A 14,038-nucleotide genomic window follows, 5' to 3' on the forward strand; every position below is an offset into this window, starting at 1 on the left:
ACCTCCGTCCATTTGGGGGATGAGACAGTTTGCTTGACTTTACAGACTGGTTCATTATCTTAGACTACATGTCCCATTCCCTCTAGGAAATCAGATCTAATTTATAAAAAATCATTTTACCCTTAACTTTCCCTGACTAAATTAAGGCAGCGTAAGGAACCTGTAACTTGCCAGGCTATTGGGCACTGTCCGTAGAGGCCCATGATCTTTCCTAGACCCTTGCATGCAGAAAGACCACATCTAACTTGCAGATCACCCATCTTGTCAAGGGGCAAGCTGAGACATACAGCTGGGAGGGGCTGCTTCAAACTCACATACCAAAGTCCCTCCAACAGGAGGAAAGGGCACCGACCCCACAGTTACATAGGCCTTTGCTCAGTCCTGCTTGGTCAGAGTTCAGTGGAGTCACTTTCTTCAACTGTAAAATGGACTAACTGTTCCATTTAGGATTGCTTTGAAGAATTCTAAGGAAATTTAATAGAAACCAGGACAAACTGCTGACAATGGATTAGTGACTAAGGTGATCCCATGCTTCTGAGTATATTTGTCACCCCATCCCCCACCCAGACCAGCAAATCACCATTCACATCAACTCTGTGTCCAAATGTTGCTTTATCTTTCAGCATGAAAGATCTTCACAGTATCAAAAGTAAAGAATTGAAAAAAAATAAAATAAAAACAAAAACAAAAAACTGAACACAAAGAGAGCAGTGTTGGGCCAGCAGTACCATCAGCCCCTGGCCCACAGCACAGGCCAGCCCAGTCCCCAGGTTCTGAGTGTGGAGGCTGCATAGCACCAGGAAGCGGCTCTGCCGAGGTCCTGAGGGACTCTAGCACAGCACAGCATCCATTCAGCGTTTGGTTGGTCCAGGATGGCAGGAGCAGGGAGGGGTCAGGGCAGGTGGGCAGGACATGTGGGAGGAAAAACTGTAGACCTTCAGCTGGCAGTCGGGGCCTCAGGATGCCCTGAAGAAGCTTGACCTAGGCAGGGCTGAGAAAGAATAAAAGAGCAGGATCACAGTGAGAACAGTGCACGCCCAACCTACACGGACTCTGGGTCCCTGTGGAGGTAAGAACAATGGTCTCCTATTTTTGTTCCTTAGGCTGAAAATGCTGAATAGATTCCCTGGATCACCTTGAGCAGAAGAAGAAGGTTAAGACCCTATTGGGGGGTGGGAGGGAAAGAACCCTAGTCCTGGGCTGGGGTTCTGGCATGTGAGGGATAGTTTCTGAGGATCTTAGGACCCCTGCTGCAGAATACCCTTCTGGGCCAGGACTAAGTAGCTAAGTAGCTACTAGTTATCTGCTCTCCCACTGGCAGGTACTAGACAAAGCCAGCTCTGTACTCATATTCCTGCCTTAGGCTCTAGGGACACAGCCTGGGCTAGGTCCCAAGTCCATGCCAGCACTGCTTTCTCATGCATAGAGCATGTTTTAGAGATCAGTCAAGGTGGGAGAAGATGGTTGGATATGGCTTCCTGAATGACAGTGGAATTTGGCTTATGGGAGATGTGACCCTTTTTCTCTCATTAGGAAAACAACAGTTGAAGTGCCTGGGTCTGTTACTCCTGATTCTGTGGAGGTGGAAAAGAGGCAGGAAGACACCTTAACCCTGGAAGATAATCTTAGGGTATGGATATCTTGTGGATCAGGGAGCACAGCATCCCCAGCAGAGGGCTGAGGGGAGTCTAAATAAGATAGTCCTGATGTAGAGACAGCACAAGGATGCCACACCGAGTGCAGCCCTGAAGGTTGCCTTGGCTTCAGGTTCTCCAGGCTGTCCCTAGGGAGCTGAGGGTCCAGGAAGCCTGTTACTTCAGCCCAGAGAGTTGTTCTGGCACTGGAAAGAGAAGAACAGGGGTAGGGATAATGAGCTCAGCTTACCTACCCCAGCTTTCCACCGTCTTGAAGGGTAAGTGTAGTTACCCCAGGGACACAACTCAGGGTTAAGACAGGAGAGTGCACAACTGCAAGGCCCCAAGCCCAGCACTAAGGTGCACCTGCCAGCTGCCCTTTTCTGCACTAAGTTCCCAGACAAATGCCTTCTCCTAGGGTGTGTACCCAGTCTAATATCATCCAACGTCAATATTTCAGACCAGCCAGATGTGGTGGTATATATAATCCCAGAGATGTGGGAGGCCAAGATGTGAGGATTGCAAATACGAGGCCAGCCTCAGCAACTTTTAGCAAGACTCTCAGTAATTTAATGAGACCCTGTTTAAAAGTAAAAAATATAATGGACTGGGGCTGGAATTGTGGCTCAGCAGTAGAGAGCTTGCCTAGCACGGGAGGGACCTGGGTTCGATCCTCAGCACCACATAAAAATAAAGGCATTGTGTTGTGTCCATCTATACCTAAAAAATTTTTAAAAATTAAAAAAAAATTTAAAAAATTTTAAAATAAATAAATAAATAAAAAGGACTAGGGATGTAGCTCAGTGGTGAAGTGTCCTGGGTTCAATCCCAGAAGAACCAAAAATTTAAAAATTAAAAATTAAAATAAAAAAATAGACAAAAGGAACTATGCAGGGAGTTAGAGGGAAGGCCAGAGCCATCTGGAGGCTGGGTCTCTTCTTCCTGGAGGCAGCTTGGTTACTATCTTCTTCAGGGAACTTTTCCCACAATAAAATCCTCTGTATCTGAAGAATCTACAAATCCTTGTTCTCACTCATCTGCCCTTCACTGCTCCCTTGGGGCTGGCTCTCTTTTCACACTGCTTCAGCTGGAAGCCACTCTCATCATCTGCATTGAAGAACCAGGCTAAGCAAGTGGGATCCAAACCCAAGGCCTGATTGTATAAGGAGCGAGGGCAGCCCCAGGGGTTCTGCAGCTGCCTGGCAGCTGGTAGACAGCTTAAGCCTTGGTGGTGATTGCCCAGGGATGGCAGTCCGTGAAGGGACCCTGCAGGAGGAGAATCTGCCAGAAAGGAGTAGTGAAGCAACAGAGGCCTGGGATGAGTGGCTGCAAGAAAAGAGACGGGGTCTAGATTTTTGGACACTGCCAACTGGCTTATGTGGGGTTGTTGTAGAAGTACAGAGACCACGGCCAACAAGCCCCAAATCCAAACCCCTTGCCCAAAGCAGAGAATGGGCACATAAGATGGCAGAGAACAGGGGATGCAAGTAACCTGGGGTCTCTACCTCACTGAGCTGTGCTGGGAGCAGTTTTCTTGAGGCTAAAATTGGTCCAGTTCACAGCAACTTTCTGACGAGTTTGCTTTGCTGAATCCAAACAGAACCTGTTGGGAGACAGGAAGAAGCATATCAGAGGTTCCCTCCCTTCCTCGCTGGACCCCTTAGCGGACACTAGGTGTTCCACTAAGAAACCAGCTGATGTAACACAACCTCTGTGCTCCCAAGTATCAGGGTCTGGCAGGCATGGGAGCTTTGCTGGCTCAAGAATCACTGCCCATGAGGCCAGGGGGACAGGAAGACCACCCCCACCTGAGATTCAAGCTCCTTCCTAACCTCATAGTTCATTCTCTAATGTATGGGGTGGGCTTCTATTTCTCTAAGTATGCTTGCTTCCCTTACCCTCAGACCTTGGTACACCCTGGCCACACTTCAAATGCCGTATGCTTTCCCTGGCCAACTCAGTCTTAATTTTCAGGTTTCAGCTTGGGTATCACCTCTCCTAGGAAAGCTTCCTGGCCTGCCTCTGTCCCCCAGCTTGGTTTGAAGCCCCCATCCTCTTCCCATCCTGTACGCCTCATGCTCTTACACCTCTATTAGCACTGATCACTGTGCTGTATACTTCTCGATCTCTCCTTGTCTAGATTGCCCAGGCATGGTAGAGGAAATATAAATGACTAAAGAGTGAATAAAAGCTGGAAAAAGCCCAGGTCTGGGGGTGCCTGATGTGTCACATCCTCCCTATGCCTTGCACCTTCCTAGATGTTCCATTCTGGAAAGTGGCTCCCTGGGTTCCAGCAGACCAGCTAGGTGGCAGGGCCTGGAGGGGTAGTGAGGTACCCGAAAGAGCCAGGGAGTAGGCCTTTCTAAAGTTCAAGGTACAATATGGGACTTGGGTATAGGCAGGGGCTCCCCTTGCAAAGTGGGGGAATTATGAGCCCACACCTACCTCTTGAAGTACTCCACCTCTCGGTCCGTCTCATCCATCTCCGCCCCATCCATGTCCTTAGGCAGGAACACATCGTCTAGGAAGACAGAGCCAGGAGGGCTCAGTGCCCACAGCCAAGCCTCTGGGGTCATGCTCTGGGGGGCAGCACTGCCCATACACGAGGACTGCCCTCCACCCTGTGGCCTGGTTGGGGGGTGCGGGGCCAGCTATTTGGTTCCTGGTGCACTCACCCAACGAGGAGGCCGACTTCTCCTGCTTGTTGCGGCTCCTGCGGCTGCGGCTCTTGCCCTGGGGTAAGCTCTGTGGCCTTGCTGAGCCTGGGGGTTGTACAGACTCCAGCTCTGAAGGACGTGCCTTGACCTCACTTGGCCAGTTCCGCCAGGAGTTGCCCTTCTCCTTCTCAGTTTTGGGGCTGTCAGCCCAACCTGATACTGGCCTGCTCCCTCGGCTGCCCTCTCCAGCCTCAGCACAGCTGCCTGTGTTGGGAAGCTCTGGGGCCTTGCCTGGTTGCTTGGAGCCAAATATCTGGCTCTTGGCACTGGGAACCTCTGTGTTGGCTGGAGGATGGGAGGCCAGGTTCACCTCGTTCTTCTTGGCCTGACTACCCTGTTTTTTGCCTTTCCGTGGCTTCCCACCTGTGGCCACAGGCTCAGGCAGCTCCTGCTTGCAACTGGGGACCTCCTTTGAGCCTGAATCCTCAGAACTAGGATTGCCTGGTTTAGGCGTCTTGACCCAAATCACCCGGGACAGGTTGGGCACCGTGTTGAGTCTCCTCACTAGCCCATTCTCAGGCATGATACCAGGAGGGGGGCCCCTCACCTCTGTCCATGGTGGGTGGGGACCTCTCATTTCTGCCCACGGTGGGGCCGGCTCACCTGGCGCTTGTAACGTGTGGCTCTGGGGAGAGCCCAAAGTCAAAGGGGACAGGTCAAGGTTGATGTCAGGCCGTTGCTCTGAGGAGCCATTGAGGTTTGAGGGGGATACAGTTTGGGGCTCAGGCTCAGCAGCCCCCTCCTTAGAGAAGCCATTGCTGTCCATGCTGAGCTCACACACACTGAAGCTGGCACGGATGGAGTCTTTGACAGTGTTCTTGATCTCTTGCAGACGGCTGCTCAGGAAGCTGTTGACCCGATCCAATTCCTGGTCAGGCCACTCCAAGAGCCTTTCCCTGGCAGGCCTTGGCTCCTGGCTTCCAGAAACACGATTTGCCTGCTTCAGAGTTTCTGCTGCCAACTGGGCCTTCTCTTTTTCCTGCCAATATAAGAGGCAGTTTCAGCAGAGGTCTGTCAGCTATCAGACACAATATGACACTGGACACATCGGTCTGGGACCCAGCTTTGCCACTAACTTGCTGGAGACACAGCCTCATAATCCTGGCCTGCTCCCTGACACTGCCGGAATGAGGGTGAAATGTGATCAGACAGGTTTGTCCTCCCCAGAGAGTAAGGTTTTTATAGTTTGTTCATACCAAGCCCCTGTGTTGGTCCTACAGCCTAAGGAGGCTGGGACTCAAAGAGACAAGTTATGCCTCCCTGGCCTGAGTTGTGTGTGAACTTGAGCAATTCATATACTTACCAGTTGGGTCCCTGTGGACTCATCAAAATGGGGACAATAATTCTGAAGACCAAAATGGGGATTCATGTGAGGAACATGGCTGCTGGAGAGGCAGTCTCTCCAATTCTGCAGGCGGGAGGGGAAAAGTCATATTATACAGTCTTAAAGGAAGGAAGATGTGGGTGCTATGAGACTGTCACAGGAGATGTGATTGCTCTGGGTGGCTGGGAATGCATGTGCCCTCCTGATGCTACATCTGAGTGCCCTTCCAACAGAAATGCTTCTCATGACTATGCTGGCCTCAATGACTTGAGGCCACACTCAAAGCGTGCCCAATGGCATACATGGACAGCCATACCAGGAACATGTAAAAGCAGTCCCTCAGCCCAGGGAGGCTCTGAGACCTTGCAATAAGCTTTGATGGACTCAGATCTGGAGAATAATCAATTTGTTGGCCATCACCCCCACTTCAAGGCATCAGCAGGCAAATAAGGCCTTTAGAAGGAGATAGGAAGCAGAGAGGAGAACCCTTGGGAAGAATGTGGTGGTAGAGCACCTGGTGTTGGATGACTTGCACCACCTCAGTATTTTCCTTCGATTTGGGAATGAAGGGGGAAAAGCAGAAAAATGAATCTGAGGAGAAAAAAGGAGAGCTTGCCACCACCTTAAGAGTCAACTTAAAAGTGGGTGACCCTGTATCCTAGCAGGCAGGCATTTATTCTCTCATCTCTTTTGAACACTGGCTCTATTACTGACTAAGGTCAGCTGTCCCTGGGGACCTTGGACAAATCACTTACTCTCTCTGAACCTAACCTTCCAGGTTGTGACTTAGGGAGAAAAAGTAGTACACCTACTACATAGATGTACATCTATTAGGGAGAAAAAGTCTGTGCCAAGTTCCTTCCCCAGTGCTAAGGCTGTGCCTTGGTAGTGAGGGATCAAGTGAGCAACAGTATAGCCTGAAGCAGGATTTCTAGCTGTGTGTAGGGCCTGGAGGCCATGGGATGGCCAAGGGCCCAGAGGCCCTTTCCCCTCACTGCTTCCCTATACCAGCTTTGCTTTTAGTTGTTAGACAGGAGAGTCCATGGAAGATTTCATGCAGAGAAAAAACTTGCTGCTGAACCAAAATATCTGAAATGTACTGGTGAGGAGGGAGCGTACTAGCACCATATACTCTGATATGAACAGAAGGAGAAAGCACAGCAACACACATCTTTTGCTACATACCAGGAACCCGACTCCTCTAATCTTTATTACTATCCTTGCTGCACCGCGATTTGCAATTTATAGATGAAGAATCTTGACTTTGGGAAGAATACAGAACTGGCTCAGGTTATGTGGCTAGTAAAATGACAGAGTTTGGATAATACACCAGGAATGATCTTCAGAAGTTGCCATGGCTTTCAATTCCATTTGCCAACCATTAACTAACCATCAACTGTGAGGCAGTGGGCTAGGCGATGGGCATGCAGCCATACATGGTCTCTGCCTCACTTACTTTGGTCAGCTGGGGGAGAAGACACATAAACAGGCTGTTTAATTCAGAGCTACAGGGAGATAATGATCCTCCTATCCCAGACTGGGTCATCAGGGAGTGCTTCCTAGAGAAGGCACTGAAGGCTGAGTGAAATCATCCTGGAGAAAGTTGAGACAAGTACTTTCTAGACAGAAGGAATAGCAAGCCTAAAAGCTGGGAAATGGAAAAGTGTATCATTAGGGAACACACACCATTCAAAGGTACAGTCAGAGTCTAGATTTTATTTTTATTTTTTTTTGTGTGGGACAGCGGCTAGGACAGGGGCTGGGGCTGGGAAGGCAGGTGAGAGAGGAGAGGCTGAGAAATGAAGCTAGCAAGCTAAGCTGGGGCTGGATCCCAAGGAGCCTGCAGGCCACACTGGGTTCTGGTTTGAGCCCGAGGACAATGTTCAGCCAGCCACGTAAGGCTTTGAAAGTAGAGGCGGTAGGTGGAAAGAAGTGACTGGTTAGAGCAACTGGGAAAGCCACCTGGATAGGACTTTTGGTATTGGGTAGGGAGAGAATGAGATGTGTTGAGAAAACACTGCCCAACCACTGTGGCTGCTACAGCAGCCTCCATAGACCGAACGTTGACATGCGCCAGGCACTATGCCCAACCTTTTTGTACATCACTCCATTTCATCCTCAATAATCTGACTTAGGTTCTCCTGTTATTCTCATTTTATGGATGAAGAAACCGAGGCTTAGAGGTTAAGTGATTTGCCCAAGGTCATACAGCAAGTGTGGCATAGCAGAGCTTCAAACTGAGGTCCAACTGCAAGGCCCACTGCTCTGTCAGTATAATGCACTCCTCCAGAATGGCATTCAGAGGTGAGCTTTGGTTCGGCAATCAGGGTGGGTGGTGGTGCCACTGACGAGACAATGGAGAAAGATAACAAGCTCAGTTTGCTGAGTTTGAGGTGTCTGGGGGACATCCGTGAGGAGGAGCCCAGTAGCAGTAGGGGATATCAATTTGAAGTGCAGGGAGTATAGTGCAAACTCCATGGCTTTCTTCTCCCAGGGAGATGTGCTCAAGTGGGAGGGCCAGGTGCTCACAAAGGAGACAGAAAGTGGTCTGAGAGTTCAGAAAACTGGAGAAGATGGTGTTCCCACTGCTTCTTTCCTGGCCCTGTTTGGTTGAGGGCGGAGGAGCCAAAGACAAAGTTTGAAAAGGAAAACACAAAATGTCAAAGGTTGCTAAATGGATGAACAGAATTTGAATTTGGCAACAAAGAAATCAGTGTGACTCTGCAAAGGGATGAAGAACAATCTGCAGTGAGCTGACAAGGGGGGAGGTGAAGACAGTAAACACAGACATTGTTTTTCAAGAAATGGTGGCTTTGATGAGAGGAAAGGTACAGGAGAGGCTACAAGCTTGACAAAGACTCTGCTTTGAAATGACAGCAGTGGACACAGTGAAAGGCAATGGGAAGTATCCCAGAAGAGGCTGCAGCTCCAGAGTAGGTGGCCTCATGCTAGGTTGAGGAGGCAAAAAAGGACCACATGGGTTTGGGTGAGAAGGGCTTACTCTTCTCCCAACAAGGAGGAAAGTTAAGTTTGCAGGTGAGGTGATCAGTTGAGAGAATGCCTGTCCAATGGTTTTTTTCCTTGTTGACATGGAAAGTGGTTATTTACCAAAAATAAGGGGAAGGGGGCCATGAAGGACCTGGAGGCTGGAGAATGGAATTCTGACAAAGAGGCTGTACAAATGGGCATAAGGTGGAGCAAGATGACTAGGGAGCTATGGAAGCTGGCCAGGCAATGTGGGGGCTCAGGCAAAGGGAGAACACCTGGCCAGGAGCCCCAGGCAGATCTGGTCATGTACTATTTTGGGGGTGTAGAAGGGGAGGGGCAGTTCTTCTGAGAAGGTGTTGACAGAAGGGCAATGGGGCAAGGAATTGAGAGTACTGGCGAGAGAGAGTGATGGGGACAGTTCACTTGCTCTTTTACCAATACTTACTCAGTTTAAGAGTGAATACTAGATTGGTGTGGGCATAAGAGAAAGGATCAGGTGACATTATTCAGTGGAGGAGGTTACAATGGTGGGGCCAGGAATTCAGCTTCAAAAGATTAGGGATTTGGGGCTGGGGTTGTGGCTCAGCGGTAGAGTGCTCACCTAGCACGTGCGAGGCCCTGGGTTTGATCCTCAGCACCACATAAAAATAAATAAACAAAATAAAGGTATTGTGTACAACTAAAAAAATAAATTAAAAAAAAAAGATTAGGGATTAGTACACAAAGGTGAGAGGGTCATGATCTGGAAGTGGGATGGGAAACAGACACTCCCAAAGTGGGAGTGAATAAGCAGTCATCACTATCTGGCTGCTGGGAAACTGGGTTTCGATGGTCAGCCAGATTGTGGTTAACTTTGGCAGGTGGAGGGACTTCAGAGTGAAGGCTGCTGTCTAAACAGATAATGACCTGACATTGCAACTGCCCATGTATGTGTGTCCCTGCCTGTGGACCCATGATTTTACATCTGAGAGGGCAGGGATGCTTGGTTTGTGTGTGTCCTGGCCTCTAGGCTGGGCCTAGCAAACAGTGGCTGCGCAGTGAGCTTTGGAATGAGTGAAAAGATCATGACAAATGGCAGCTGAGAGAGATGTCCAAGGTGTGGTGGGAGCATAGCAGAAGAATTCCCTCAGGAAGTCAGCAGAGGGGGAAACATCTGAACTGAGCTTGCAGAGACAGCTTATCAAGAAGAAAAGGTGAGTAAACAGTATGATGAGTAAAGGGAAAGGGCACAAGTTCATTAGAAGCACATTAGGCCTGGAAACCCTCTGGGGACCTAACTGGGGACAGCTGCCTTAAGAGGCCAGTAAGAACACTGCAGCTTACTGAAAATCTCTCGCTGGCAACTTTGAATGGGAACATAAAAGTGCTGACCATTTTCTGAAGGCAGCAGTGGAACTCCTTGGCTTAGTCCTTCAAGTTGCAGAAGGATCTTAGTAATTCTTTGGGCTAGAGAAAGCTGGAAATCACTTCTGCCTTCCAGAGCTCTAGGGTTGTTTGACCACCCAGGAACAGGAACTAGCTGACTGTCAAACCTAAACCCCTTTGATGCTGGACTCCTCTGGGTGTGGCACTGTGCAGATGCAGTTGGGGACACGTGGACAAAGAGATAATAAAGCTGCAGGGAATACTTCACCAAGCTCTGGGACTCACCTGGCAGCAGGGCTGCTCGGGAATAGCTCCCTAGGTTCAAACCTTAGCCCTGAGGACCATTTCAATCCCATGGCTTCAATTACATCTTTGTATTGGCAACTCCTAACCCTGCACCTCCTTCTCCATGCTGATGTTTCATGGGAACCTCTGAGAAAATGTAACCCAATTGCATTCAGTCTTCTGTAAACGCCATCCTGGCTCAGTGAAGGGCACCACCATCATTCTGCCATCAGATCACCCAGGCCTGTCACTTCTGCTTCTTTTGCAATTCTCTCTTCTGTTGCTGCCCCACCCTCAATTATCTCTCCCTTGGCTTGTCTTTTCCTGGCTGGGGCATCAAACTCTAGGTTTTCCTGCCTAAATTAGCACCCTTCAATTTACCTTCCATACCACCACACCACAATCAGAGTACAAATCTCAAGCACACTCTCTGATGACAACCGTCCAGTAACATTCCCTCACCTGGAGGCAAAGCTCATCTTCAGCTGGACCCGAGGCCCTCCCTTGCCTCCTCTGTGTCTTGCCTCTCTGCTGTTTTCAGCTTTGGCTTTAGCAAGCTCTGTGGAGTGTGCTGTGCCAGCTGCCAGGAGGCCCTCCTGATGTATGTGTCCTCACTCCCCATGACTCTGCTCACAAGTCAGCCTCTTGTAAAGCCACTTTCGGGCAGGATGGGGGCTTCCCTCATTCCAGTGCTTGTCATACATATGTACTTGTCCAGTTTTGTGTGTCTCCCCAGTGGACTGAGCTTCTCCCAGACGAGAACTTAAATGCAGCACACTTTGGCTCCCATTGTTTATAGAAGTGTTTGCTGAATGAATAAATGACCGAATGAAGCAAGTCCTCGGCTTGGAGGAATCCAGTAAGCAGCTTCTGAGGCCAAGAAACATTTTTCCTCCACTTCACTTGCCCCCAGACTCTCTGACCCTAATGCCTCCCAAACTCATTCAGACCTTCCCAGAGCAGTGAGCTGTGCCAAGGCCTTTGGCAGCTAGCACCATTCATGCCCCAGAAGTCTTGGGGCTTGGGGTGAGGGACTCCTCAGGGAGGAAAGGCAGTAGAGCTGAGCTCCCCCCACACCCACCTTCTTTTTCAGCTTGTGCCGGGCCCGCTTGGCGGCCCTGGCGCTGTTGGGGACTTTGGGCTCCGTGCTGTTGATGAATTCCAGCAGCTCATCCACATCTCGGTGGTCCACGGCGGGCTCCCCAGGGATCCCGCCCAGGGCGCCCCCCTTCATGGGCAGCTCCTCTTTCCGCCTGGTCAGCCTTGAGCGGAGCTTCTCCCGGATCTCGGTATAATTCCGACTCGTCGGGGCAGCGGGTGGCTGGGGGAGGGGGAGGCGCTGACATTACACCCTGGGCTTGGGAGGCCCATAGCACTCCCACCCGCTGGCACCAAGTATGTGGTGAGGAGCGAGACAGCTGTTCTCCCTACCATCAGCCACAGAGGCCAAATGCCTGGGCTCTGAGCCGAGACAGCCAGGGGTGAAGGGAGTGGGAGGAAACAGGGCAGAGCTGGGCGAGCACGGACTGGGGAGCCAGGCTAGTAGGTTTGAGCCTGGGCTTCATCACTTGAAAGTTGTATGACCTTGGGCGAGTCACTGAGTCTTTGTGAGCCTCAATTTTATCATCTCTAAAATGAGGATAACAGCGCCTAGCTCAAAGGCAACTGGTAGTTGAATTACTTTCATTCCTCCTATCCTCAGCTGCTCTGCCCTAACCAGCAGCCCTTTCCTCTTCACCTTATGAGACTTCTGAACTGCTTTCTCCCCTGTGCAGAGACAGCATGTACTCTGATCTGAGTCTCCTTCCTGGCGCCGTCTGTGCTCACGGCCTGTCCCTCGGCTGGCTGTCACACTTGGGGAACTGAGAGCCTTTTTGCTTCCACTCTGCCTTCATCACGCACAAGCGTTCACTTCTCTGGGATTACACACGTATACATACTCATCAGAATCATAGCTTTCTCTCTGCCATTTCCTTTCCTTTTGCCTAAAGAAAAAAAGTCAATCTTAAGAGAAACCACGAGAAGAGCAAAGGTAGCAAAATGTTAAAAAACCCCAACCTCATAAATGTGCCCTGAAGCTCAAGTGAGCAGATGCAAGCACCAGGACTCACAGGGTCCAAGTGCAGTGATGATCACCATGATGAGGGGTCTCTGGGAAGAACAGGGTACTCCTTTGCTCACCTTGGCTGGCCCCCAGCCCTGTTCAGCCCAGGCAGACTCACTCACCGCATTGTGGCCGAAGAACTCACAGTAGCAGCAGTCACAGAACTTCCCGTCTCTCTGGTGGGTGGAGGACGAGGTGCAGGAGCTTCGCTCAGAGCTGCTATCCTCTTCCTCGCCCAGTCCCTCATCTGCCTCACAAGGCTGGGGCAGCTGGCAGGCTAGGCCGCTGTGTGCAAACTTATGCCCCTTGCACCCAGGCTCCCTGCTGCAAGGGAGAAAGATAGGTGAAGAGGTTAGGGAAGGTAATGCAGGAGTGGGCAACAGAAGTCTAGGGAGGCACCACAACCTGTACCTGCCACATCAACTGTCATCTACTTGCTAGATCTGCACTTCTCACAAGAACTACTCTTGAGGGCCATCAAAAATACAAACCTCTGAGATTTCCCCGTGCCTCCCCTGCCTGTGCCTACCATATGCATCCTTCTCAGGGCATCATGTGGACACCTTTATTCTGTTTTCATGTATTACTATAATGATCTGTTTGCTTATTTGCCTCTTAACACTGTGTACTCCCTCCAGACAGGAACGGTGCTGCTTCGATTTGTGGGTCCAGTGTGTAGCACAATAACACTGTATATAGCAGGTGCTCAGTAAGTAGTTGTCTGAACCGAGCAGCAGCCTGATGGTTTTCCTGGCACACCCACAGGTGATCAATGAGGTGTTTCCTTTTACTTTCTAAGGTCCTCATGACCTGAGTTTGGTCTCAGCAGCAGTGAATGGAGCTGCCTTAAATACAGTTGAGGCAGTACTGAGTTGAGGAAAAGCAAATGTGTCTCCTGGGCCATAGACTAAGAGCTACTGCTTGTGCCTGATACTATAAATTCGGCATGGTATTTCCTTTTTGGTACTGAGGACCGAAGCCAAGGGGGCTTAACCACTGAGCTACATGTCCAGTTTTTTTTTTGTTTTAATTTTTTATTTTGAGAAAGGATCTTGCTAAGTTGATGAGGCTGTCTTTGAATTTGCAATCCTCCTGCCTCAGCCTCCTGAGCTGCTGGGAGTGCTCCATCATGCCCAGTGGGCCTCTTGTAGAGAGTATTTCCCCAGAGTAAGGATAACACAGGCTGAATTAGAGCTGGGCCATCAGCAGCTGAAGTGCTGCAAGAACAGATTGAAGCTCAAGTGGTCAGGGAGCCAGAGTGAGGTTGGAGCTCCAGGAGCTGTGTGGAAGTTCAGTTCTCAGGGCAGTCCAACACAACCTCTCTCCGCTGCTGAAAAGGACAGGAAAAAATGTAGCAAGCATTTAAAAAGGAGTGTGGAGGAATTGTCATCAGTGGTGCTTACAGAAGTTTACTCCAAATTGACCACTGTTGTATTTGTCACATAAGCAAACTGATTTTAGGAAAATTAAAATACCCAGTGGTCCTGTGAGTACTGAGACCAGGACTCTTATTATTGGTGGTTGAATCAACGTGGAGAGTCCTATGGAAAGCAGCTTTTCAATGCATATTAAGAACCCTCCTTGGGCTGGGGATTTAACTCAGTAGTAGAGCATTTCTCCA

At 49.9% G+C, this 14,038-nt stretch overlaps 1 protein-coding gene across 8 annotated transcripts in view; it reads right to left on the reverse strand.

The window, feature by feature from the left end:
• Positions 1–593: 593 nt before the first annotated feature.
• Fam193b (family with sequence similarity 193 member B) overlaps positions 594–14,038 on the reverse strand; it is a 31,692-nt gene continuing 18,247 nt past the window's right edge. For 6 of the 8 annotated variants that reach the window (XM_046468087.2, XM_058586636.1, XM_046468089.2 and 3 more), the window contains 7 exons: positions 12,540–12,741; positions 11,395–11,634; positions 5,655–5,759; positions 4,310–5,330; positions 4,080–4,155; positions 3,140–3,237; positions 594–991 (listed from right to left, as the gene is read on the reverse strand). In XM_046468087.2, coding sequence (XP_046324043.1) covers positions 3,141–3,237; positions 4,080–4,155; positions 4,310–5,330; positions 5,655–5,759; positions 11,395–11,634; positions 12,540–12,741 — 1,741 coding nt within the window. In that variant the 3' untranslated portion in view covers positions 594–991; position 3,140. The remainder of the gene's footprint in view (positions 992–3,139; positions 3,238–4,079; positions 4,156–4,309; positions 5,331–5,654; positions 5,760–11,394; positions 11,635–12,539; positions 12,742–14,038) is intronic. The other 2 variants (XM_046468088.2, XM_046468092.2) reach the window with 2 other exon arrangements.

The sequence above is a fragment of the Marmota monax genome, unplaced genomic scaffold (assembly GCF_021218885.2).
Source record: "Marmota monax isolate L192 unplaced genomic scaffold, Marmota_monax_Labrador192_F-V1.1 WCK01_AAM20220418_F8-fsc00196, whole genome shotgun sequence".
NCBI classification, from domain to species: Eukaryota; Metazoa; Chordata; class Mammalia; order Rodentia; family Sciuridae; genus Marmota; species Marmota monax.